General features: G+C 50.3%; 1 protein-coding gene across 1 annotated transcript; it reads right to left on the bottom strand.

The window, feature by feature from the left end:
• Nucleotides 1–149: 149 nt before the first annotated feature.
• On the bottom strand, nucleotides 150–25,425 carry PLEKHM1 (pleckstrin homology and RUN domain containing M1). Its single transcript, XM_060255840.1, has 11 exons — nucleotides 25,333–25,425; nucleotides 23,415–23,662; nucleotides 20,780–21,409; nucleotides 18,376–18,820; nucleotides 15,458–15,689; nucleotides 14,382–15,302; nucleotides 10,618–10,763; nucleotides 5,902–6,095; nucleotides 3,089–3,152; nucleotides 2,536–2,693; nucleotides 150–865 (listed from the first exon to the last, which is right to left on the bottom strand). Exons 1-11 carry the CDS (start codon nucleotides 25,384–25,386, stop codon nucleotides 748–750), a joined length of 3,210 nt encoding a protein of 1,069 aa, XP_060111823.1. The 5' UTR covers nucleotides 25,387–25,425; the 3' UTR covers nucleotides 150–747.
• Between the last annotated feature and the right edge of the window lie 82 nt (nucleotides 25,426–25,507).

Genomic DNA, 25,507 nt, shown 5'->3' with positions numbered 1-25,507 from the left:
TTCTCCCCTCACCCGCATCCAAGCAGGACGGCTGGTCTTACAGGCGGGGCCACCCTTCTGCGTGATGCTCTTTTGCTGGCCTTGGTCTGTGCAGATGCAGCCCTCAAGGGACCAAAATCCCTCTGACAACGAAACAGGAGGCCTGTGGATGGATTAGTTCCTTGTTAAATAAACTTTAATTAGCTGCATAGAAGAGTAAATGGAAAATAAAAATTCATCTCTGGAATGCATTGAGCTAGCGTATCTTTTTTTTTTTAAAAAAAAATGAAGCAGAGAAGGGTTTTTTTTTTAAAGTTAGAAAAAGGTCACTTGGCACAGAGGAGGTGGAAAGATGGAATGTGTTCCCGAAGGATTCAGCAGCCTTTCGACACGCAGGCATTTCACGGTGAGTCTGTAAAGTGCAGAAGGCACAAGATCGTTGCTACAAAGTGGGTGGGAACAAACGCTCTCTCTTTCTCTTGGGGGAGCCTGGCTTTGTGCGTTCCGTTCGAGCCCAAATCTTGCTGCCAACTGGGAAGGCAGCAGAGGCAAACGGCGCCCTGAGGCAGCTGCAGGTCAGCACCAAGAAGTCTCCTTCCCCGTCCTGGCTGCTCTCAGAGCGCCTCTTCTCGACAGCTGATGTTGCCACCAAAGCCCATGAGGGGGGGGGGGGTCAAATGATCAGCGGTGGATGAGACCCAACGCTTGTGCCGGGCAGTGGGCCTTAGAAGTTTCCGCCTCTCACGTCCTGCAGGACAACCTGGGAACTCATTGCCACTGGGTCGCCTGCAGCTTCTGCTGGTACTTCTGCCGGCGGATACAGCGGGGGCAGAAAGTGGCATTCGCGTGGCAGCTGCTGTGGAAGACTGTCTTGCACTCACTGCACCTGTAAGGAGAAAGGCAGGACGAGGCTGGAGCAATTCCCAAGATACTGGGTGAACATATGAACATAAGAAGCTGCCTTATACTGAATCAGACCCTTGGTCCATCAAAGTCAGTATTGTCTACTCAGACTGGCAGCGGCTCTCCAGGGTCTCCAGCTGAGGTTTTTACACCTATTTGTCTGGACCCTTTTTAGTTGGAGATGCCAGGGATTGAACCTGGGACTTTCTGCTTCCCAAGCAGATGCTCTACCACTGAGCCACAGCCCCATTCATGGCTCTCCAGGGTCTCAATCAGAGGTTATTCACGCCTACTTGCCTGGACCCTTTTTTGGAGATGCCAGGGATTGAACCTGGGACCTTCTGCTTCCCAAGCAGATGCTCTACCACTAAGCCACAGCCCCATTCATGGCTCTCCAGGGTCTCAATCTGAGGTTTTTCATGCCTACTTGCCTGGACCCTTTTTAGCTGGAGATGCCGGGGATTGAACCTGGGACCTTCTGCTTACCAAGCAGATGCTCTACCACTGAGCCACCGTCCCTCCCCAATGGTAAGCACTGCCTCACTGAAGCAAGCCCATTAGTTAAACCTCCTTTCAATCTGTGTGGGTCCAGTACACAGTATTCCTGGATCCGCTTTTGGAACCCATTGCATCATGCTTGCATGGGGAAGGGCAGGCGGGCTGGCGGGCATGTGTCTACAGATGTACCTCCAGCAGGTCTCTGACCAACCTTCCCACAGTGCCATTCCATGTACGGGTTATTACTTTCACGCTTGCAGAATTGCGCTTTTCCACACTTGAACCCCAACAACAGCGAGAGGCTGAAATATGCTTCAAGTCACACCAGCAGGTTTGGTCTGTGGGTAGTTGGAGGCTCTCTCCCTTGCTGAATGTTCAAAATAGGCCAGTGCTTGGAGTCCCCAAGACTCACGGGGGGTCTGCAAGAGGAAATGGCCTTGGGCTACCACCTGGGAGAGGCAGCCACACAGGAAGGGCCTGCTGCTGCAGCCCAGATGGAAGAGGCTCCTGAGAGCCATTGTCCAGAGAGCCCCAGGCACATCCTGCCGGCCAGCTCAGGGCAGGCGGCAGGAAGCTGCGTCATCCCGGCAAGCAGGCACTCTTCCTGCAGCAGCAGCCGACTTCCGTGAGCCACACCCGTCAGCCGGCTTGGAGACGTTTGCGTAGGAAATGCTGGAAATAAAACTTTTAAAGCAATCCCAGCCACGTTCCTCTGTGGGACTGGCAAGCTCTCTTTCCATAGCTTTGTGGGAGACACTGGAGTGGAATTCTGTCACTTGATAGAGGAGTCTTTTCAGCATCCGCCCCGTCCCTGTGGAAGGCACCTCTCCCTCCTCACAGACCCTCAGCCCTCCTTCTCTTCCTTTCCTGCCATGGCTGCTAGAAAAGCTGCCTCCTGCCCTTACAGAACTGGAAGGAGCCCTGTGGGATCGTGTGGCCCAAGACCCTGGGGGAAGAGGCACTCCTAACAGAAGTTCTGCTGTGTCATACAAGATTCTGCACTTGGCATCTTGAAGGCAAAGACATGAGAAATACACCGAGGAGACGTGGCTCTCCCTCCCCGCCCCCCCCCCCTCAGATGTTGCATTTAAAAACTCCCGTAACTTGGAAAGCCTCATGCGCAGAGGGAAGGAAGGGCAGCCCGAGAATGCCAACCTGGTTGTTGTGTCAAACTCAAAAGGGAAGATGATGTCATTGCTGTTACAGATTTGGCAGATGAAACCCCTCTGGGTGCAAAGGTCGCAGTTGTAGACGTGGTGAGAAGCAAACTGAATCAGGGACTGAAGGAATGTCTCAAACACACCATCTGCAATCTAGGAAAGGAGACACACCGTTAGCAGCTTGTGAGGGGCAGTAAGGCGAAGGGAACATGCTGCAGCAGGGAGCGTTCTGAGGCGAAGAAGAGCACAGGGGCCAAAGCGTGCCCCAGAACCTGTTTCCAAAACTCCTGGGAAAGGGGAAAGTAACACTAGAAGAGCCCCTCTGAGCATGTGCAGACCTCTTATCAGTCTGATTTGCTTCTGGTCTCTGCTGAAGGCACACTCTGGGGTAGAGAGCATTATCGGCGGGGGGGGGGGGGGTGGAACTGCAGGCAGGGCCAACCCTGCTTGGAGAAAGGGGGATTCATAGGTGTTCTCTTGGGGCTCAGTCCTGCCCACCCCTAGCTGGGCAACCCCCGGAGGCTACCACCTCCTTCCAGAGCTCCTACCTGACTCAAGTCAGCCACACTGTATTTATGGAGAGTTTCCAGGAGGTAATGCCGGTGGTCCAGCCTTCAAAGAGAGGACAGAAGGAGCAGAGACATAAGAACCAGGCAACAGCACGGCTAGAGACCCAGCAGCAATACAGCCCCAGCCCCAGAGCAGGTGGGGAAGGACACATCTCCTCTGTCTCGCTCCATTTCCGCCCCCAACTCTTCTCTGTCCCTGCAGCTGCGGCTTCCATTCTCCTCCTCTGTGCCCACAACAGCCTCTCTCGTCTGCTGGCACTGAGCGGAGCTCCCCATGTTGCCCACCTCCCCCGACACCCCCCTCCCCGCAAGCCTTTACTAACTTCTGTGCACTTTTCACCTACCGAAAACGGAAAAGCACCTTGCCCACAGCAGCCTTGAACCGTACCAGATCGGCCAAAGGCACTGTCCGAGAACCGAGCTTTCATGTTTCCTGGCAGCCAAACTCCAGGGGTCTCTCCGGTTGTGCCACGAGAGGCCAGTGTGCCGGGCTGGGGCTGAGGAGACGCAAATTCAGCTCCTCACTTGTTCACAAAGGTCACTGCATGAATCGGGGCCGCTCAGGCTGAGCAACCTCTCACAGCTGCCGGGAGAATAAAACCAGAGGAGGGCAGAAGCACGTGAGCCACTTCCCAGTTCTTGGTGGATGGGAGGGAGAAGAAGGCAGATGAGCTTGGCAGCTCTCTGGCAAGACCCTGCAGCGCAAAAAGCAACAGCTGACCAGTGGCCTGGACTCTGCTCAGGATGCCAGGCAGAGGGGCTCCAGTTGGTCAACTTGGAAAGGGCAAGGAGAATCCTGCTTACTTCCCACCTTGCCGTGCCCACAACTGCAGCTGAAGTCACACCGTATGACCAGATTTGTGCTGGGGGGGGGGGTGACTGGGGAGGGGGGAGTGCAGCCATTTTGGCAGCAGGGGGGATAAAAGCTAAGGATTGTGAAGCCGTGTTGGGGGGCGGGGGGACCGACTCCCTTGCCAGGAAACTTCTGCAGACCCTGACTGCAATCTGGGGCCCAGCGACTTCACCGCAGGGAAACACTTGAATGGGACACTGAAGCACACACTTGTTTCCAGGGCTTCAAGTAGGCCAATACGATGCATCATTAAAGCATTAATTTCAAAAAGGCTCTCGGGCCTTCCGGCTCCCCGGACTGGCTGGATCACATTACTTGTTTGGCATAAGATATAGGTCAGTGATTCCCAAGGACACCCTCCGCACTGCCAGAGGGACTGAGGTGTGCCACTTTGGCCGGGGCGGATGTCTGATTCTTGCCTCGGGCGCAAGGGATGCTGCCCTTCAGTGGCAGAGCACGCCGCCTTCTGCAGGAGCGGGGCCCCAGGCTGAAAGCACAACGCTCCTCTGCCAAACATCCCGGAGAGCCCAGGATGGGCGATGCTGAGCTGGCTGGACTGGAGGCCCGATCTGGTACAGAAGCTGCCTGGTGGGGAGCGTCCACCACTCCAGGAGTGTCAGACAGATGGCTCATGGCCCTTGAACTGGCCCCTTCACGGCTCTTATCCATCCCGTGAGCGTTACTGCCAGATGACACCGAGGTGGTGCGTTTTGCCCCTGCGTGCTGCCCCAGGGCTCCTGACTAATGGGTGGGCATCAGGGAGATACTTTAAGGAAATACTGGAAGGAGGTTCCTGTTTTAGCATGTTTATATTTTGAGTAAAAAATAATATTGTAATTGGGTTTGTCTGTGTCCTTTATATCTCCAGTACCTGGCCTTACATTTTATGGCATACTGGCTCAGCTTGGCAAAGCTGTTTGGTGTAGTGGTTAAGTGTGCGGACTCTTAACTGGGAGAACCGGGTTTGATTCCCCCACTCCTCCACTTGCACCTGCTGTAATGGCCTTGGGTCAGCCAGAGCTCTCTTATCTGGGAGAACCGGGTTTGATTCCCCATTCCTCCCCTTGCACCTGCTGGAATGGCCTTGGGTGAGCCATAGCTCTGGCAGAGGTTGTCCTTGAAAGGGCAGCTGCTGTGAGAGCCCTCTCAGCCCCACCCACCTCACAGGGTGTCTGTTGTGGGGGAGGAAGGTAAAGGAGATTGTGAGCCGCTCTGAGACTCTTCGGAGTGGAGGGCAGGATATAAATCCAATATCATCTTCTTCTTCAAAGCGACATTTATGTCCTATCTGGCCCTCGTAACAACTGAGTTTGACCCCTAGACTCTGGCTGCTTGCTCTGTTCTTTGGAGGCCCCAGGTTCAACCCCTGGCCTCCTCTACTGGAGGATGCTAAGAAAGATCCTGCTCAGCCCCAGAGCCTGGAGAGCTGCTGCCAACCACAGCAGAGAATACTGAGCTGGAGGGACCCCCAGGAAAAAAAAAGGGCAGCTTCCTACACAGACGGAGGGAGCAGCGGCTCTCTGGAATTCCTTGATGCTGCTCATGCTTCAATGCACAGGGTGCCAAAGTATCCCGGAAGCATGGGAAATGTGGACATGGAGGTTTGGCTGTGGGAAGTTTTCCCCAACCCCAAAGGCCAAGAGAAACTGAACAGCAACAATTTAGGCCCTCCAGGTCTGAAGAACCCCCTCGCTCCCTCAAAACTGCACCAACTCTTCTTTTTGAGCCATGAAGGTTTAGAAAAAAGACAAGGTTGTTATGTAAAAGCAGCTGCAAACATAGAAATCAGGTTCCTCAAGGAGGGATGCTCTGGGGGAAGTGACAGCCAGACCTCTGTACTTTGCTTGCATGGATGGGGGTGGGGAGTTGTGCATGTGGACCAAGTCTGAGATCCAGCTGGTAAAGGTGGAAAATAGCTGCCTGTGCAGCAAGAACTCACCGCTTGGTGATTTCCTTCAAGGCACCACTGCGGCAGAGGACGAGGTAATCCCCAAGAAGCTTTAGCTGCTCACGACTCCGGCAGATGTGCCTCATGAGGTCCACGTGGTCGTAGAGGGTCTCGTTCACCAGTTTCAGGTCAATCAAGGGCTGGTTGCAAATCTGGGTCAGGAATTTCAATGCCTGTCGACAGACCTGCACAGACACATTTGGACGATGAGGCTCAAAGCAGTTCCTGTTAAAGCAGCATTTATGCGGCCTGAAGGGTTACTGTATTAGAGCGAAGAAACTCTGAACTTATGGATGGACATCTAGATTCTGGAAACCACACTTACTCCCTCATCCACATAAACTCATCAGCCAGATACCAGTACCTTGGTCAAGCACAGACCTACTCCACAAACTGCTCATGCAACAGATGAGCTCAGCTCCCTTGTTCAGGAAAGTGAACTTTCAGGTGTGACCTGGAAAAGTCCAAAGTCAGAAGATCGGAGGGGTGGGGGGTGCGGGGTGAGCCACTTCCCAGTTCTTGGTGGATGGGCACCTTGGTCCAAAGCAGACAGCTCAATTTCCAAATGCGTTCTCTTTGTGTCAATTAAGCAAGTTGCAGAGTTTGCAACAACCATGAAGAAATTTATTGTTCTAAAATACAACAAAACAGAACTTGACGTTTGGATTCGATGATGGATTGGTTATGAGTAAGTGATCGTGTATTTATTGTAATAGTAACATTTGGTTTTGTTGCTGAGAAAATGCCTGGAATTTTGAAATTCCTAAAGATAGGTTTCTCCTATTATTGACTGTCCTCCCCCTCCCTTTCCTTTCTCCCTTTGAAACTTTTTCTCTTTATGTATGGAATATTTTTAAAAAGAATTTTATTGTGAAACATTTCTATCCCACCTCTTCTCCCAGGAGCCCAAGGCACCTGACAACAAATCAGACTTAAAGCTCTTACATCAGTTCCCAGTAAATTACAAAGCCTTCAAGCCTTGGCCCCAACCTGGTGGAATCAGCTCCCCATGGAGATACGAGCCCTACTGGATTTACTACCATTCTATAGGGGCCTGTAAAATGGAGCTGTTCCCCCAGGCTTTTGGCTGAGGCAAGTGGGCGTCCTGGCTGCCAATACTTTATCGAGTTCGGTACAAGGTGCTGGTCATTACCTTTAAAGCCCTATATGGCCTAGTACCTGCCTACCTGAGGGACCGTCTCTCCCCACAGAGAGTACGGAGATCGGGAACTCAAAACCTCCTTGTTGTCCCCGGGCCAAAGGAAGCCCGTTTGAAATCTACGAGGGATAGGGCCTTCTCCGGAATGGCCCCTTTCTGGTGGAACCAGCTGCTGGAAGAGGTAAGGGCCCTGTGGGATCTTGCTCAATTCCGCAGGGCCTGTAAGACAACCCTCTTCCGGCAGGCTTACAACTAACCGGCACTGAAATTTGAAACCGAGAGTAGTTTTATAAGACTGTAGAATGTTTTAATATTTTTATTATGTAAATTGTTTGAATTGTTTAATTTTAATTATGTAAAATGTATGAAATGTTTTAAACTTTTATGTCTCATGTTAGATTTCATATGCCGCAAGCCGCCCTGAGCCACCCGGTGGGAAGGGCGGGATGTAAATTACAAATAAATTAAAAAAATAAAATTTCATTGTATTGATTATATCATCTAACTGGCCTCCCTGCACTGACTTACCATCCCAACCGCTAGAGATCGGGCCGACATTTCTGACAATCTAGGACACCCCTGGCACCTACCGTATTTTTCGGACTATAAGACGCACTCCCCCCCCCCCAAAAAAAAGTGGGGCGAAAAGTGTGTGCGTCTTATAGTCCGAAGGTACGTACCTTCGGGGGGTGCGATCTGCTGCCTCTTCCTCCGATCCGGCACTTCCCCGCGCCTGCCTGCCTGGCTCCATCTTCTTCAGGCAAGCGCTGGGATCGCTCCACGTGGCCCCAGCGCATTGCAAGCACCGGCTGTGGAGGGGGCAGCGTGCTTCCTATTTGCCTGCCTTCAGCTGTGATGTTTAAAGCAAGCGCTGGGATCGCTCCCTCCCCCCTCCGATCCCAGCGCTTGCTTTAAACATCACAGCTGAAGGCAGGCACACAGGCAAGTAGGAAGCACGCTGCCTCCTCCGCAGCCGGCGCTTGCGAAGCGCTGGGGCCACGTGGAGCGATCCCAGTGCTTGCCTGAAGAAGATGGAGCCAGGCAAGCAGGCGCGGGGAAAGCGCCGGATCGGAGGAAGAGGCAGCGGATCGCCCCCCAGGAGGAAGGTGCGTCCTATCCTCTGGAGCCTTATGGTGCGAAAAATACGGTATGTCCTACTACGCCACCTATGCCGTTTTATTTGCTTATTTTATTGTTGGATTTTTAATTGTTCTATTATGATGTAATCTGCCCTGAGCCCGTTATGGGAAAGGTGGCCTATAAACTCGCAAAATAAAATAAATAAGCAACAGCCCAGAGACATCAAAAATTGCCTAGATGGCGAACTCATGAAGACGAGAGTAGAGACCCTGAAGAGGAACTGGACTTGCATCAGAAAGCTCCATCTAGACCAGCGGTGTCAAACTCATTTGTTATGAGGGCCGGATCTGACATAAGACGACGACTGCAGATTTATCCCTGCCCTTCTCTCTGAATCAGAGAGGCTTACAATCTTCTATATCTTCTCCTATATCAGCCATAGCTCTGGCAGAGGTGGTCCTTGAAAGGGCAGCTGCTGTGAGAGCCCTCTCCAGCCCCACCCACCTCACAGGGTGTCTGTTGTGGGGGAGGAAGGTAAAGGAGATTGTGAGCCGCTCTGAGACTCTTCGGAGTGGAGGGCGGGATATAAATCCAATATCTTCATCTACCTCACAGGGTGTCTGTTGTGGGGGGAGGAAGGCAAAGAAGATTGTGAGCCGCTCTGAGACTCTGCGATTCGGGGTGGAGGGCGAGATACAAATTCAATGTCATCTTCTTCTTCCCCCCACAACAGGCACCCTGTGAGGTGGGTGGGGCTGAGAGAGATCTCAAAGCAGCTGCCCTTTCAAAGACAACTCCTACAATAGCTATGGCTGACCCAAGGCCATTCCAGCAGCTGCCAGTGGAGGAGGGGGGAATCAAACCCGGTTCTCCCAGATAAGAGAGCTATGGCTGACCCAAGGCCATTCCAGCAGCTGCATGTGGAGGAGTGGGGAATCCAACCCGGTTCTCCCAGATAAGAGAGCTATGGCTGACCCAAGGCCATTCCAGCAGCTGCAAATGGAGGAGTGGGGAATCCAACCCGGTTCTCCCAGATAAGAGCGCTCTGGCTGACCCAAGGTCATTCCTGCAGGTGCAAGTGGAGGATTGGGGAATCAAACCCGGTTCTCCCAGATAAAAGAGCTCTGGCTGACCCAAGGCCATTCCAGCAGCTGCAAGTGGAGGAGTGGGGAATCAAACCCGGTTCTCCCAGATAAGAGAGCTATGGCTGACCTAAGGCCATTCCTGCAGGTGCAAGTGGAGGGGTGGGGAATCAAACCCGGTTCTCCCAGATAAGAGAGCTCTGGCTGACCCAAGACCATTCCAGCAGCTGCAAGTGGAGGAGTGGGGAATCCAACCCGGTTCTCCCAGATAAGAGAGCTCTGGCTGACCCAAGGCCATTCCTACAGGTGCAAGTGGAGGAGTGGGGAATCAAACCTGGTTCTCCCAGATAAGAGAGCTCTGGCTGACCCAAGGCCATCTCAGCAGGTGCAAGTGGAGGAGTGGGGAATCAAACCCGGTTCTCCCAAATAAGAGAGCTCTGGCTGACCCAAGGCCATTCCAGCAGCTGCAAGTGGAGGAGTGGGGAATCCAACCCAGTTGTCCCAGATAAGAGAGCTATGGCTGACCCAAGGCCATTCCAGCAGCTGCAAGTGGAGGAGTGGAGAATCCAACCCGGTGCTCCCAGATAAGAGTCCGCACACTTAACCACTACACCAAACTGGCTCTAAATGAGACCTTGTTAGCCGGGCCATGTTAGGTTGGGCTGAGCCATGTTGAGCCAGGCCATGAATGTACCTCTTTAAGATTAGGTAGCAGAGATATAAATTTTATAAAGAACACAAACCCAAATACATATTTTTTAAAAAACTTAAAACATTAGCACTCATTGGTCTTAAAGATGCTTTCTTTGTATTTCTCCCATGGGATCCAGGGAACCGGGCAAAGGAAGCTCTGGCTCTTTCCTTCCTTCCCCATGGGACTGGGGGGGGGAGCCTCAGTAGCTCTGCTGTACAATTGAGAGAGAGCCTGGCAAGGCAAGCTATTCCTCCCCCTTCCTCCCGAAGGGAGGAGCCTCCGCCAATGGAGAAAACAAGAGGTTTTGCTCTGTAGCTCCTGTGCAATTGAGCAAGCCTGGCAAAGCAAGCTGCGATGCAGAAGGAAGCAAGAGAGAGGGAGAAGCAAGCAGATGACAGCCAGTTGTTTGGGGCCTTATAAGGTGCCCTCCAGGGGCCTGATTCGCCCCCCAAACCGCATGTTTGACACCCCTGCTCTAGACCTTCAGACAGCTGTGCTAAAACTGCATGCATAACGGTAGAAATGTGTATAAAAATAAACTGAGTTCTGCATTGCTTTCTGTGACTGTCGCTTATCTTCATGCAAACACGTATGTCAAGCAAAAGTACATTTGAAAGCTGTGGATGTTCCGGGCACTGGTAGCTCCCCACCCCCTCCCTGACACACTTCCTCCTCAAGCTGCCCAGACGTACCGGATACCGGCTGAGATCCCAGTTATGGATCAGGCGTGAAGGAATCACCAGTTCATCGTCCCGGTGGCAGCTGTCGCAGTAATAGAGGCCTGTGAATGAACACAACTTGGGCTTCGGAAAGGAAAAGCCGATCTGCCTGGAGCAGCCTGGAAGAGAAGCACACGAGCTCAGGACTCCCCACAAACTGGCCCTTGGCTACCCCTCCGCAGGCAGGAGGGCTCTCGCCTTGACGCCCTCCCCCAAGCCAGACCTTTTCTCTTGCCTAAGTTACCCCTTCTCTTCACGCTGTCGGGAATGTGTTGGGCCGCTCCATTAACACAGCACTCCGATGATTCAAACTCACTTTGGTTTGGTCAGAGGCCCCCCAGTTGCCAACAAGCCTGCAGCTGGAAAACGAGTCAGATCCATTCTGAAATCTGCTGTCCCCTCTAGTCCTTTTGAGTGGTGGCAGAGCACCAGAAGTGTAGGCCTAATGCAAAACAACTCCAGCCATCTTAGGTGCATCGGCTAAACACCCCAGCTAGAAGGAACAGCACCACTGGGGACACTTACTCTGGCAGAAATCTGTTGGGTTCCAGATACTAATTTATAAACAGGATGATCAAAAGAGACAAAGCAGCTCAGCCCTGGCTTCTCCTTACTCTTGGGAATCCATCATATTCCGGGCTTTTCTGCATTCTCATTTCCTTCACTTGTGTATTCCTGTTGTGTCAATTTCCAGCCCCCCCCTTTCCTTATGCATTTTGCCCCCTCTAGTGGCGAATTCGATATCTCACAGATTTATTTCCAACGTAACTCCCTGCAGATTTAAACCGCAGGTTTTTCTGCTGGACACAAATCAAAGTTTTGCAGAGCCTGTAAGATGGAACTCTTCTGCCGGGCTTTTAACTGACCCAGTGGGTGTCTTTCTGTTACCGGCGGCTTCCCCGGTACTTTTACCATTACTGTGACTGTGCTATGTTGCCTATACGTTGTTGCGTCTTGCACCTGCTGGTTGATATGTTTGACTGCCCTCAGGTTTTTATGCTGTATGCTTTGATGATATTTTATATTTTAATTTGTAAGCATGTTAAACTTTTACTGTAAGCCGCCCTGGGCCCACCTGTGGGAAAAGGCAGGTTATAAATCTAAAAATTAAATTTTATTAAAATTGGCTACTAAAGGTTGCAAAATACACGTGAAATAGAACTCCCCCTTCCCTCCCTCCCCAAGCAACAGGAACACACAAGTGAGGGAAATGAGAATGTGGGAATGCCCTCACTCACTCCCTGCCCCTCGTCAAATAAGTTCTCTTTCTTTTTTGAAAACATTCACATCCACTTTATAACCAGTTTGGTGGAGAGCCAGTTTGGTGTAGTGGTTAAGTGTGCGGACTCTTATCTGGGAGAACTGGGTTTGATTCCCCACTCCTCCACTTGCACCTGCTGAAATGGCCTTGGGTCAGCCATAGCTCTGGCAGAAGTTGTCCTTGAAAGGGCAGCTGCTGTGAGAGCCCTCTCCAGCCCCACCCACCTCACAGGGTGTCTGTTGTGGGGGAGGAAGGGAAAGGAGATTGTGAGCCGCTCTGAGACTCTTCGGAGTGGAGGGCGGGATATAAATCCAATATCTTCTTCTTCTTCTAACCTCCTAGTTTTTTCTTCAGCAATCCTTATTTGAAATTCCTGACCTGCACGATGACAGCCTAATCGACAGGGTAAAACTTGTAAGTGTCCTAAGGGAAGATCTGAGTTCTCTGATCAACAGCAAAGAACAAAACCCCCCTCAACACGGGCTTGTTCCTCCTAGCTCAAAGGTGGCAGTGGGCACCGATCACAACATGGAGGAAGGCTGGCACCCAAATGAGGGCAAGAAGTTCCGCACGGGGCAGCAAGGTGCCCATAATTTAGTATATTATTACATTTTTACCACGATGGGGTGCAACTGGATTTTCTATCACAGACTCCAAGAAGTCTCAGGGCCATCTCTGTCAACGGACAACAAGATTTCTGAATCACCTTCTGGTCACTGGAAAGATTATACAGAAGCGTTCTGACTGTGAAGGAACCACTAGGCTTAGCTGGCCTGCTGGAATGATTCCAAAAATGATGCCATGCACCCCCAATGCCCACCACACATGCCTCTTGCTCAGTTGCTGCAAGAGAAAGAGAGGGGAGGGAGACACAGGTAGGGCTTCAGCAGGTCCACATCTGACACAGAGGTAAGTTCTCTTGATTGCCATTTCCACAACAAAAGTCACAAACAGCGAGCCATCACACACTAAAGGGATGCCCAAGATTTGCTACCTGAGTTACCGAATGAACATATGAAGCTGCCTTATACTGAATCAGACCTTTGGTCCATCAAAGTCAGCCTTGTCTACTCAGTCTGGCAGCAGCTCTCCAGGGTCTCCAGCTGAGGTTTTTCACACCTGTTTGCCTGGACCCTTTTTAGTTGGAGATGCCGGGGATTGAACCTGGGACTTTCTGCTTACCAAGCAGATGCTCTACCACTGAGCCACCGTCCTTCCCCAATGGTTTTACTACAGCTGCCAAAAATTTAGCCACATGCAAAGTTAGTTGTTTATCCTCATCTCTTAGTAACCAAGAAGACGTCGCTTCTAAAGAGACAGAGTCCTGCTTAAGCAAAGGAAAAATCAATTCAGCTCTCCATTCTGAAAATTCTGGTTAAGCCAAAAGAATATGACCTACAGATTCAATTCTGTCAGTATCAACCTGAGGAGGAGAGTCTGCTAAGTTGCTAACTGCAGACCCCCGTCAAAGCCTCAGCAGATGTTCCAGGCAAAGCCTAAGAGGATCAGGAATGGTAGAAGTCAAGAATCTCTTGCAACTTCTATGTCTAGAAGAAAAGAGTCAACACACAGAGATTTCATGGAATCAGAGTTGGAATGGATCTCCAGGGTCATCTAGTCCAACTTCCAGCACAATGCTTGAAACTCACAAATACCTCCCCCTAAATTCACAGTTTCTTCATTGCTGTCAGATGGCCATCTAGACTCCGTTTAAAAACCTCCAAGGAAGGAGAGCCCAACACCTTCCGAGGAAGCCTGTTCCACTGAGGAATCGCTCTAACGGTCAGGAAGTTCTTCCTAATGTTGAGCTGGAAACTCTTCTGATTTAATTTCAACCCACTGGTTCTGGTCCTACCTTCTGGGGCCACAGAAAACAATTCCACCCCATCCTCTATTTGACAGCCCTTCAACCATTTGAAGATGGTGATCCTATCACCTCTCAGCCGCCTCCTCTCCAGACTAAACATCCCCAGCTCCTTCAACCTTTCCTCATAGGACTTGGTCTCCAGACCCCTCACCATCTTCGTCGCCCTCCTCTGGACCCGTTCCAGCTTGTCTATATCCTTCTTAAAATGTGGTGCTCAAAACTGAACACAATACTCCAGGTGAGGTCTTACCGGAGCAGAGTAAAGCGATACCATCACTTCACGTGATCTGGACACTATACTTCTGTTGATACAGCCCAAAACTGCATTTGCCTTTTTAGGCACCGCATCACACTGTTGACTCATGTTCAGCGTATGGTCCACTAAGACCCCTAGATCCTTTTCACACATACTACTGCTAAGGCAAGTCTCCCCCGTCCTATAACCATGCATTGGATTTTTCCTACCTAAATGCAGAACTTTACATTTATCCCTGTTAAAATTCATTTTATCGGTTTCTCGATATCCTCGCCTGGCCCTTGATACTGCCTGCTCTTGATGCAGCCCAGTGCTCTCAAGAGCTAAGTTCAGGCCTTGCTCCTGCTACCTACCTGCACAAATGAAGCTCTGGCAGTCTAGCCCCTTCTCCGTGGGGATGGCAACCAAGTACTGCAGGAGGAAGCCGTTCTCCTTGACGATGTTCTTCAAGATGGCCTGCGAATTCCCGTCCAGGTTGCCTCCGAGCGTCAAGGCCTCCTCGGCGGTTTCCAGGTAGGACATCAACACTTGGCGGACCAGATCCCTCCAGTCGGCCGCTTCCTCTGCGTTCTGGGCTCGCAGCTTCAGCACCGCTTTGGAGGTGATGACCTTGAAGAAGGCTGGCCCGCCTAGGCTCACATCCGGGAGAATGTCCTGGATGGTCTCGACCCCGTAGCTGTTGCTCAAGGTTTTCTCGCCACTCCTGGCTTTGAAGCATTTCAAGGCTTCTAAGGACAAGGAGAACACAAAAGGGACCCAGGCCCGGTCAGCCTCCAGGTACAGCACAGACTCCTTGACCGCATCCACCTCTGGGGTGAGGGTGCACGTCCAGTCCAGTTCGTTTTCACCCACTCTATTGTACTGCAAGAGGCCCGACGGGCCACCAGGCTCCCCCCCGGCAGGGCTTGCCTCAAGGTCCTCCACTGCTTCTGGGCATTCGATGGTTTCCCAGTCCTCCTCCAGCTGAGGCCGGCACTTCCGAAGGGCTTCGTGCAGCCGGTCCAGCCAGTCCTCTGCCTCGTCTTGGCAGGCGGCCCGAAGGCACAGCTGTTTGCCTGAGAAGATGAGATCAAACCGGCCGTCGTGGTGCGCCACCCCCAGGGTGTCGCAGCGCAGCAGGGAGCAGCTCTCCACACACACCCGCTCCTCGCTGTCCACAAACAGGCGCAGCTCCAGGGGGGAGAGCTCGCAGAAGAACTCCCTCCAGATGCCCATGGCTCCCCGTCGCTCCAGGCTCCCCAGCTTCAGCAGGCCACGGAAGGGATTGGAAAGGCCTGCGGGGGAAGAAGAGCATTGTGGGTACATGAAGAGCTATGCTGGCAGGGGCACCCACCACCCAAGGCTGTTATTCCACTGACACCAGATAGTTTTGCCCCCTGGTCCAGCCCATTCCCTCCAGTTCGTCTTTTCTGGGCAGAAACACCGTTACCTTTCTGCCTCCGATGAACTACGCTAAAACCCTTTGCTTCTCGCTCAGGGGATGACTTGGATTTCCTGGCCTCTGGGCAAAGCGCGTGAAGTGTGTCCACATCACCCGTTATCAGTGGCTGGGCATCAGCCGCACCCTCTGGAGATGGCCTGTGGGAAGAGGAAGAGCCTCTTCCATCCTCCTCAGGAGGAGGAGGAAGGTGAAAATCATCCTCAGTGATCCAATTGGTTTTCTGTTTGGAAAGAAAAGAAAAAGAAATGTTACTACTGGAAGTGCCACACGGATTGTCCTCCTGGGAAGCGGGGGGGGGGGGGGGGGAGTGTCTGCATTTTTTTTAAAGGACAGAGGCAGAGTCCTTGAGTCATACAGAAAATATGAACACAGAGCTCTCTTCATTTTTTCAAGGAAGGGGGGGGGGCGCAAATGCCCTTCTCCAGACGCACACATACATTCTATTCCCCTGGCTTCCACAATACCTCTGAGCAGCAGGCAGAAAATGCAACAATTAGTGCAGTCAATCAAAATCACGGCCCTAGACATTCTCACGGATTAATGACACAATAGAAGTAATCACAGCTCCTTCCTGTATACAACGGAACTGGTTTTCACTCTGTTTTCCAATAGTGAGCCTCCACGGCAAGATCCCACTCTGCATGCCTAGACAACAACAGCTAATCAGGCTTTTCAACAGAATACCGGAAGTTCAGCTTTTGTGTGGCCCTGGCCTTGTTCCATGGTAGCTTTAAGACCAACAACAGTTGGAGTCCCATGGTAGCTTTAAGACCAACGACATTTTATTCCAGGTATAAACTTTTGTTTGTAAGCATACTTCTTCTTTGGAAGATGGGTGCTGGATTCTACAAACCCTAATGGGTGCTGGATTCTTCTGACAAGCACAATTTACATTGAGGAAATTATTTTGCCTTATTTAGAAAAGCTTTTTTATTTTTTTTAAGATTGAATTTTTTATTTCCTATCTGGATTTATTTTCTTTCAGAAAGACCCTGATTAGGAATTAGAACACTTGGATTGGTCCTTATATCTTGGGAGAGTTGGAGAGATTTCAGATGTCAAATGATAACAGCACACATTGGTAACGAGACCGGAAAACCAGCTCTCGGTTCAGTCCAGGAGGATGCCTTGTCTTGAGCTTCATTATCAATTGCAATTCAGCCGTCTCCCTTTGAAATTCCTTCGTAAGAGCACTGCTACTCTTAGGTCAGCAACTGAATGTTGTGGTTTCTAATGGCAGACTTGCGTCTATTTATTCTTTGCATCCTTCAGGACTGAATCCTCCTGGACGAAATTGAGACCTAGGTTTCCTGTCTCATTGCCAGTGCTGGTATCTCCACGCCTACTACCCACCCTGCATATCACACCGAATCTGATCAAGCCTGCTATTGTCATTCACTTGCTATTGCCATTCAACATCTCAAATCACCTTTATAACGTTTACATCTCTAGTACCTCATGTTACATTTTATGGCATGTATGCCCAACCCCAACAAAATTATAGTTATGTCAGATCCGGCCCTCATAACAAATGAATTTGACACCTGATATGACCATAGGGAGGGAACCAGGATGGGGGCACCGTCTGCTTACTCATGAATCCTCCGGCTGCACCCCAGCATCCAGCACAGGTTATATATATATAACATCCCGATCCATGAGAACTCCTGTGGCACTTTTGGAATGGCCGGAGAACTGCCAGGCATCTGATCCCACAGAGAGGTTTCATGATGGCGCAGGGATGGTATTTATAGCCCCTGTGAATGTGTCTTTCTTATTCCAGTTTTTCAGAAGAGACCAAGAGTTTCTGACCAAGCAGCAAGTAAGTTAAGTGAGAGGGTGGGATTTGAACTCCAAATTTCAGTTTAGCATCCTAGCCACTACTAGATCATGCTAGGTCCAGCGTTCTCTTACTAATATTCTTTCTTTTTTTTGTTTTAATTGCTAGTTTTGGACACATACACACATAATGTTTTAAAAACTGACTCTGAATTTTGTCTAGCAAAACGGTGTTTATCATCTCCAAGACCATCTCCAAATACATGCAGCTCTCTCTGAAGTACTAGATATATTTGCAATTTTACTCGTAGAAAACTAATGCATATATATACTTTTAAATTCTATAAATATACAAAATAGTATAATTTTATATGCGAAGTCCTACTTTTCATAACTTTGTCATTAAAGCAGCAAAATCTTTGTTAGAAATTAGTTAGGAAAGTAAGTTCTTCATATTTTTTTCAATTTTCCCCAAATGTTATGGCTTTTTAAAAAAAAGGTTTCTCTTCATGATTTCAAAATTTCTACTCGGAAGACCATCATGGAACTCCAGTCAGGCAACATGGATGTACCAGCCACTCTGATCTATGGAACAACCCCCCTTTTGACTTGCCTGCCACAACATGTGGCAGCCTGTCAGACTCTGAACCCAGCCACAGTGGTCTTCCCCGAGGGAAATCAGACTGGGTTTCAAGCGCCTGTCCATGTTCTGGGAGGCCCCATCGGGTTTCACTGTTCCAGATCTCTTAAATACAGTCTCCTAAAACACTGAGTTTGAGCAGAAATCCATCATGAGATGCTGAAACACCATCAAAGGCAGGATACTTGTCTTCTAGCGACTTAAAATTCCCAGGCAAAGCACACGTATTGTCACACTTGCTTCTGTAACAATACAGAAACACGTGCAGCATTTTACCAAAGCCTCATAAGAATATCTGAAGGTGGGGGTCAGAGGCCGCAGTTTGCAGCTGGAATTGCAGTCTGTTTCACATGCAGGCATGCGAGAGCCTACAGATCTCCCTCCTGTCAGCAGATACTGGTTGCTGCACAGCAGTCAGCTGTTTTCTTTAACTTCCAAAACATTTTTCCCACTTAAAATCTTTCTGTGTAATTAAAGCAGTTCCTACCAGACAGCCCGCCGGAGAGACTGGTGAGAGAAGTTCTCCCATCCCTGGCTGGTTTCCGTCGTGGCCGTTCACGTGGCAGGCGCTCTCTTCTGCTTCTCTGCTGACACCGCAGCGACTCTGGCGTGGTCCCGCTTCTCGCTTGGCAAAGTGTGTTCCGACCCGCTCGGGGGAGGGCGGGATCCTGGCACCAAGGCCTACCCAGTTCTCTGCTGTTCCGCCTGTTTGAAGTGGGCTGGCTCCACTGGGAGGTTGGGAGTTTGTAGGGGGAGGCAGCAACTGGACAGGAGCAAGGCTGCCAGCTACTTCCGTGCAAGGACGGGGTGCGATGCAGGAGCTGACTATAGGAGAGGGGCCCTGTGGCAGAGAAGACTCAGCCAGCGCAGGGCTTGGCTTCTCTTCCGCAGATTCCAGTTTCCTTTGGGCTCGGCTAAATTCTGCTAACACCCTTGACAAAAAAAAAAGAGAGAGAGAGAGGGGGGGGTTAATTGAGTCAGCGACAGCAAGCCTTTATTGGCATCAAACAGATTTAGCAGTAAAATAGCAATATAAATAATATAAAATCCTAGATAATAGAGCTAATATACATAAAATAAGTAAAATATATGGGGAGGGACGGTGGCTCAGTGGTAGAGCATCTGCTTGGGAAGCAGAAGGTCCCAGGTTCAATCCCGGCATCTCCACTAAAAAAGGGTCCAGTCAAATAGGTGTGAAAAACCTCAGCTTGAGACCCTGGAGAGCCGCTGCCAGTCTGAGTAGACAAGACTGACTTTGATGGACCGGGGGTCTGATTCAGTAGAAGGCAGCATCATATGTTCATTTGCAAAGTTTATATCACTGGTACCTTGTCATATTTAAGGGGAGGGATGGTAGCTCAGTGGTAGAGCATCTGCTTGGGAAGCAGAGGGTCCCAGGTTCAATCCCTGGCATCTCCAACTAAAAAGGGTCCAGGCAAGTAGGCGTGAAAATCCTGGAGAGCTGCTGCCAGTCTGAGAAGACAATACTGACTTTGATGGACCAAAGGTCTGATTCAGTATAAGGCAGCTTCATATGTCCATATGAGTCAAGTTTAGCCAAATTAAATAATTAAAACATAGAAGATGTGGTCATTCCAGAACCATTCTCTGTCGTATTTCCATGGCCTGCTGAAGAAATCTAGCAACCGTTGAAGTTACCTCAGAGCAAGTGTCATTTAAAAGCTTGTGGACTTTGCCTGAATCAGCACAGCCCAACATATCTGCTAAAATATCTTTCAGGTTAACTGAGTCTTGGTTGGAAAAGGGGACTATAAATAAAGTAAATAAAAAAATCTCAAGAGTGAGAAAAGCACACACCTCCCGGGGCACTGCAAAGATCCAACGGGTCAGTGCCACACAGCCCCCGGGGAGGCATCAGCACCCCAAGGCTCCAGGCACACATGGAGGGGCCTTCCATTCACCCACCCGGGGCCAGCTGCATCATGAAATCAGACCTCCAAGGAGGCATTTTCACACAGCTGAATGTACACATGCTCAATCTGCACTGTCCTCTTATTCAAAAGCAGGATTCAACTCCCCTCGTGCATCAGGATGGGACGGAGGGGAAGGAGGGACGGTGGCTCAGTGGTAGAGCATCTGCTTGGGAAGCAGAAGGTCCCAGGTTCAATCCCTGGCATCTCCAAAAAAGGGTCCAGGCAAATAGGTGTGGAAAACCTCAGCTTGAGACCCTGGAGAGCCGCTGCCAGTCTGAGAAGACAATACTGACTTTGATGGACCAAGGGTCTGATTCAGTATAAGGCAGCTTCATATGTTCATATCAGGATGTAGGAAGCCACAACAGGCACCATGCTGGGTCCCGGACAGGAGAGCCAATTCCAGCTGGACCAGGAACTCACTGGCTAAGACCAGACACACGCTGCCTCAGTTACCCCGGTCTATAAGAATGAGAACCGCTGGGCTTTACCCTAAACGGCTCTCATGAAGAGGACCAACCCTGGATGCTCAGAGTTTTAGATCCCTAATGCAAGAGGATCAAAACAATCATCACTTGCTAACTGTGCATACACCTTCTCACTACTGGCTGAGCTGCTGTGATGTCATGAACTGCTGTGAAGAAAGCAGAAATCTATTTGAGGGAGGAAGAACCTCACGCAGGGCCAGAAGAGGAATGGTCAAAAATCTCACAAGAAGGTCCACTGATAGGAAGGGCAATGTTCTGGAGGGTGTGCAGTGGGCAGAATACAGAGGAGAGGGTAGGTGGAGTGTCACCCGGCAATATTGCCAGGCTCTTTCTTGCTGCCAGACTCTAGTTCTGAACCGAATGGTACATTGCCACGCATGCTGAACGTCCCAAACTCAGCAAGATACAAGATAATAACTCAATTAAACCATTCTAGAACTGAGACTTAACCTTCCATGCCGATACTCACTCTTGGAGCGACCTGTCCAAGTCTTTTGCAGCCGTGGTGCCAACTTCAGCATCACCCGAGACGGTCTCTTCTCCCCTGTCAGGGCTTCGAGTGCAGCTCCCCGGGAGGAGGCTGTCTGAGCCAAGGCTGGAGGAGAGCTGCGAGGATCCCGTCGTGCTCAGACTCAGGCTGGACGCCATGAAGGCCTCTGCCTGCTGGCCTTTGGCGAGGGGCAAGGCAGTGGGGTGACTTTCAACCTCGTCAGAGCCGGAAGACTGGGAGAGAGAGCCCAGAGACTCCCTCCTCCGCGGCTCCAGACTCTCCAGGGAGTCCAGCAGTTCTGAGGCTGGGCATAGCCCCGACAGCGAGAGAGGAGTGACCGTCCATTCGTTCAAAACGGCTGATTTGTAAGAGAGGTCAAAGGCGAGGGAGGACAAGCCCCGCAGGTAACTCAAGAGGAACTCGCACTCCTCGGCATCCAGCAGCAGGGCCGGCGAATGGTAATACTCCGAGAGGCGGGCCTTCTCGTGGAGGAGGAGCTTCAGGTAGCATTCCATCAGGCCGTCATTCAGCGCCAGTCTGAGCCACGCGCGGCATCGCCCCACGTCTGTGTTGATGAAATCCAAGCGCTCCAGTTCAGCAATTATGTTTCTGGAGGGAAATTAAAAATGGAAACAGCCCAAGGGCTTGTTAAAACAAGGAGAGCGGTGGCGGCACAGTGGGAAATCAGAATACGAAACAACTGCACCTAAAAGACACGCTTCACACATCCTTAAAATAGAAACATTCAGAAACCTTTTTTATACATATAGAGGCATCAGCGTTATCAACAATACAAACACAGAGCTCATAAGCACAGAGTCCCGTAAAGAACAAGTCCATTTCATGATGCGACTCCGGAAGAGTTTGCAGTCCTTGAGGGGGTTGTAGAAAATGCCAAATGAATTTCTGACGTGGAGCCTATCCGCAAAGTTTTAGATTTGTATCGTTGATACGCTGATGCTTGTTTGTTTATAAAAAAGGTTTTTGAATGTTTCTACTTTAAGGATGTGTGAAGCGTAAGTTTTAGGCGCGGTTGTTCTGCATTCTAATCAAGGGCTCGTTAAAGCTGTATCTTCTGGGGGCTACTGAGGAGCAAGGAGTCTGCCCGGAGTGGGTGGGGCCTGCCCAAGAAAGTGCTGAATGCCCTACACTTCTGAAGTGAGGAGAAGGATTGAAGCTAAAAGGATACTATGCTGGAAAGCAAGCAAAATGCGGCCCCGTCTTGGCTACAGCTCATACCCGCTGAAGCCCTTTTAAGACCTTCCTGGAATCTGTACCACAGGGTAGAAGAAGAAGATGAAGAAGATATTGGATTTATATCCCGCCCTCCACTCCGAAGAGTCTCAGAGCGGCTCACCATCTCCTTTACCTTCCCACTCCCCCACAACAGACACCCTGTGAGGTAGATGAAGATATTGGATTTATATACTGCCCTCCACTCCGAAGAGTCTCAGAGCGGCTCACCATCTCCTTTCCCTTCCTCCCCCACAACAGACACCCTGTGAGGTAGAGGAAGATATTGGATTTATATCCCGCCCTTCACTCCAAAGAGTCTCAGAGCGGCTCACAATCTCCTTTCCCTTCCTCCCCCACAACAGACCCCCTGTGAGGTGGGTGGGGCTGGAGAGGGCTCTCACAGCAGCTGCCCTTTCAAGGACAACCTCTGCCAGAGCTCTGGCTGACCCAAGGCCATTCCAGCAGGTGCAAGTGGAGGAGTGGGGAATCAAACCCGGTTCTCCCAGATAAGAGAGCTCTGGCTGACCCAAGGCCATTCCAGCAGGTGCAAGTGGAGGAGTGGGGAATCAAACCCGGTTCTCCCAGATAAGAGAGCTCTGGCTGACCCAAGGCCATTCCAGCAGGTGCAAGTGGAGGAGTGGGGAATCAAACCCGGTTCTCCCAGATAAGAGAGCTCTGGCTGACCCAAGGCCATTCCAGCAGGTGCAAGTGGAGGAGTGGGGAATCAAACCCGGTTCTCCCAGATAAGAGAGCTATGGCTGACCCAAGGCCATTCCAGCAGGTGCAAGTGGAGGAGTGGGGAATCAAACCCGGTTCTCCCAGATAAGAGAGCTCTGGCTGACCCAAGGCCATTCCAGCAGGTGCAAGTGGAGGAGTGGGGAATCAAACCCGGTTCTCCCAGATAAGAGAGCTATGGCTGACCCAAGGCCATTCCAGCAGGTGCAAGTGGAGGAGTGGAGAATCAAACCCGGTTCTCCCAGATAAGAGTCCGCACACTTAACCACTACACCAAACTGGCTCTCCAAACTGGGTATATCCTAATATCCAGCTGGTACCTTTCCACCCATGATTAAAACCCATTATTGCAAGTTTTATCCTCTGCTGCCAACGGGAACAGTTCCCTGCCCTCCTCTAAGCAAGCATGCCCCGTTCTCAATCTCCTATTCTCCAGACTGAACATTCTCAACTCCCTCAGGCTTTCCTCACAGGGCTTGGTCTCCAGGCCCCTGATAATCTTTGTCGTCTTCTTCTGCATCTGTCCACATCTGTGACCTTCCTGGAATCTTGATATCCAGACTCACCCCAGAGAGTGATATTAAAAGTGAGTTTTGGTGACAGCTATACTCTGCCCCTTCAAAATGGCAGCCCCCCCTCTCACCTGTGTGTGATAGATTTTAGAAGGGCCCAGAAAACGGGCTGAGGAAGAGGCGGGCGCCCCCCTAATTTCCTCCCTTTGATTCCAACTTCTGTCTTGATGTGCTTAGCCTTCAGTCCGTGCACAAACACCGCTTCCAGCGCACAGCAGAGAGTGTTGGCATCCCCATCGTCGCTGGTCACCAGGGCATCAGACGTCACGTAATGTTTCTGCAGGGCTTTGATGGAGCGCACCAAATGCTTCTTGATCAGCTAAGGCAGCAGAAGAGCACAGGTTGTCTTAAGCTGGGTCACATCTAGAGAAGCTACCTTCCCAGCCAGACTGCCCCTGCTGTACTTCCTGGCTGGGCATTAAGTGGTACAAACTGTCCAAAGCTCCAAATCTAAAGATTTTGATTTGGATGAGAAGTTACAAAGACGATTACAAGTGCAAACCACTGAAATAAGTGGGATGTCTAGATTGGAGAATGAGAGAAACGGCCATAATGTACCAGGAACAAATGCCGTCAATTCGTTGTAATGGACAGGATTGTAAGACATTACTGAAGAATTCAGTGTTTCAGAGTTACAAAGTTTAACTTGATCTCCAAATCCGCTGCTAATCTCTATAGTGACTGCATGAGACTTCTGTACAAATAATTAACTTTATTTTGTCTGCTACAGAAGTTGATCTCTAGTGACCCCATTTTTTTGCCCCTGTCTCTCTGCTGGTGAAAAATAAGACCTATGAGCTAAGGCAGAATGAGCTGCAGCAGTCTGCAGCTCTCTCTCAGGGACTGGCCCATTCACAGTTTTGCTTGCAGAATCCGAATTATAGAGTTGGAAGGGACCTCTACAGTCATCTAGTCCAATCCCTGCACAATGTAGGAAACTCACAAACACCTCCCCCTAAATTCACAGATTCTTCATTGCTGTCAGATGGCCATCTAGACTCTGTTTAAAAACCTCCCAGGAAGTAGAGCCCACCACCTCCCGAGGAAGCCTGTTCCACTGAGGAATCGCTCTAACGGTCAGGAAGTTCTTCCTAATGTTGAGCTGGGAACTCTTCTGATTTAATTTCAACCCACTGGTTCTGATCCTACATTCCAGGGCCACAGAAAACAATTCCACCCCATCCTCTATATGACAGCCCTTCAACTATTTGAAGATGGTGATCATATCACCTCTCAGCCACCTCCTCTCCAGGCTAAACATGCCCAGCTCCTTCAACTTTTCCTCATAGGACTTGGTCTCCAGACCCCTCACCATCTTCGTCGCCCTCCTCTGGACACGTTCCAGCTTGTCCATATCCTTCTTAAAATGTGGTGCCCAAAACTGAACACAATACTCCAGGTGAGGTCTTACCAGAGCAAAGTAAAGCGATACCATCACATCACGTGATCTGGACACTATACTTCTAATACAACCCAAAATTGCATTTGCCTTTTTAGCCACCGCATCACACTGTTGACTCATGTTCAGCGTATGATCCACTAAGACCCCTAGATCCTTTTTGCACATACTACTGCTAAGACAAGTCTCCCCCATCCTATAACCATGCATTGGATTTTTCCTACCTAAATGCAGAACTTTACATTTATCCCCGTTAAAATTCATTTTATTGATTTTAGCCCAGTTTTCCAGCCTGTCAAGGTCATCCCGTATCCTGTTTCTTTCTTCTTCTGTGTTTGCAACCCCTCCCAATTGAGTCTCATCTGCATCCCCTCTATTCCTTCATCCAAATCATTGATAAAGATGTTGAACAAGACACGCCCCAGGACAGATCGTTGAGGCACTCCACTTGTCACTCCTCTCCCAGGAGGATGAGGAACCATTCACAAGCACTCTTTGGGTGCGATTTGTCAACCAGAACACTCAGGTGTTTGTTCTTCTGACTCTTCTCACTACTGATGATGCAGCCCAGAGGACTAATCAACACTCACCCGGGCAACTTCCTGGGGCTGCCGCCCATTCTCAGCAGTACAGTTGGAATGCATGACTCCTGCGGCCCAATTCTGGGATCACATGATAGCCTGAGGAAAAACAACCAGAAGATAGTTGAGCAATACAGAAACATGACCCTCAATCCTGACCTCTCTCATGAATTACTCTGGCAGG

Source organism: Heteronotia binoei, chromosome 15 (genome assembly GCF_032191835.1).
Source record: "Heteronotia binoei isolate CCM8104 ecotype False Entrance Well chromosome 15, APGP_CSIRO_Hbin_v1, whole genome shotgun sequence".
NCBI lineage: Eukaryota > Metazoa > Chordata > Lepidosauria > Squamata > Gekkonidae > Heteronotia > Heteronotia binoei.
The sequence above is the reverse complement of the archived record's forward strand: the minus strand, read 5'-3'. Positions and strand labels throughout refer to the sequence as shown.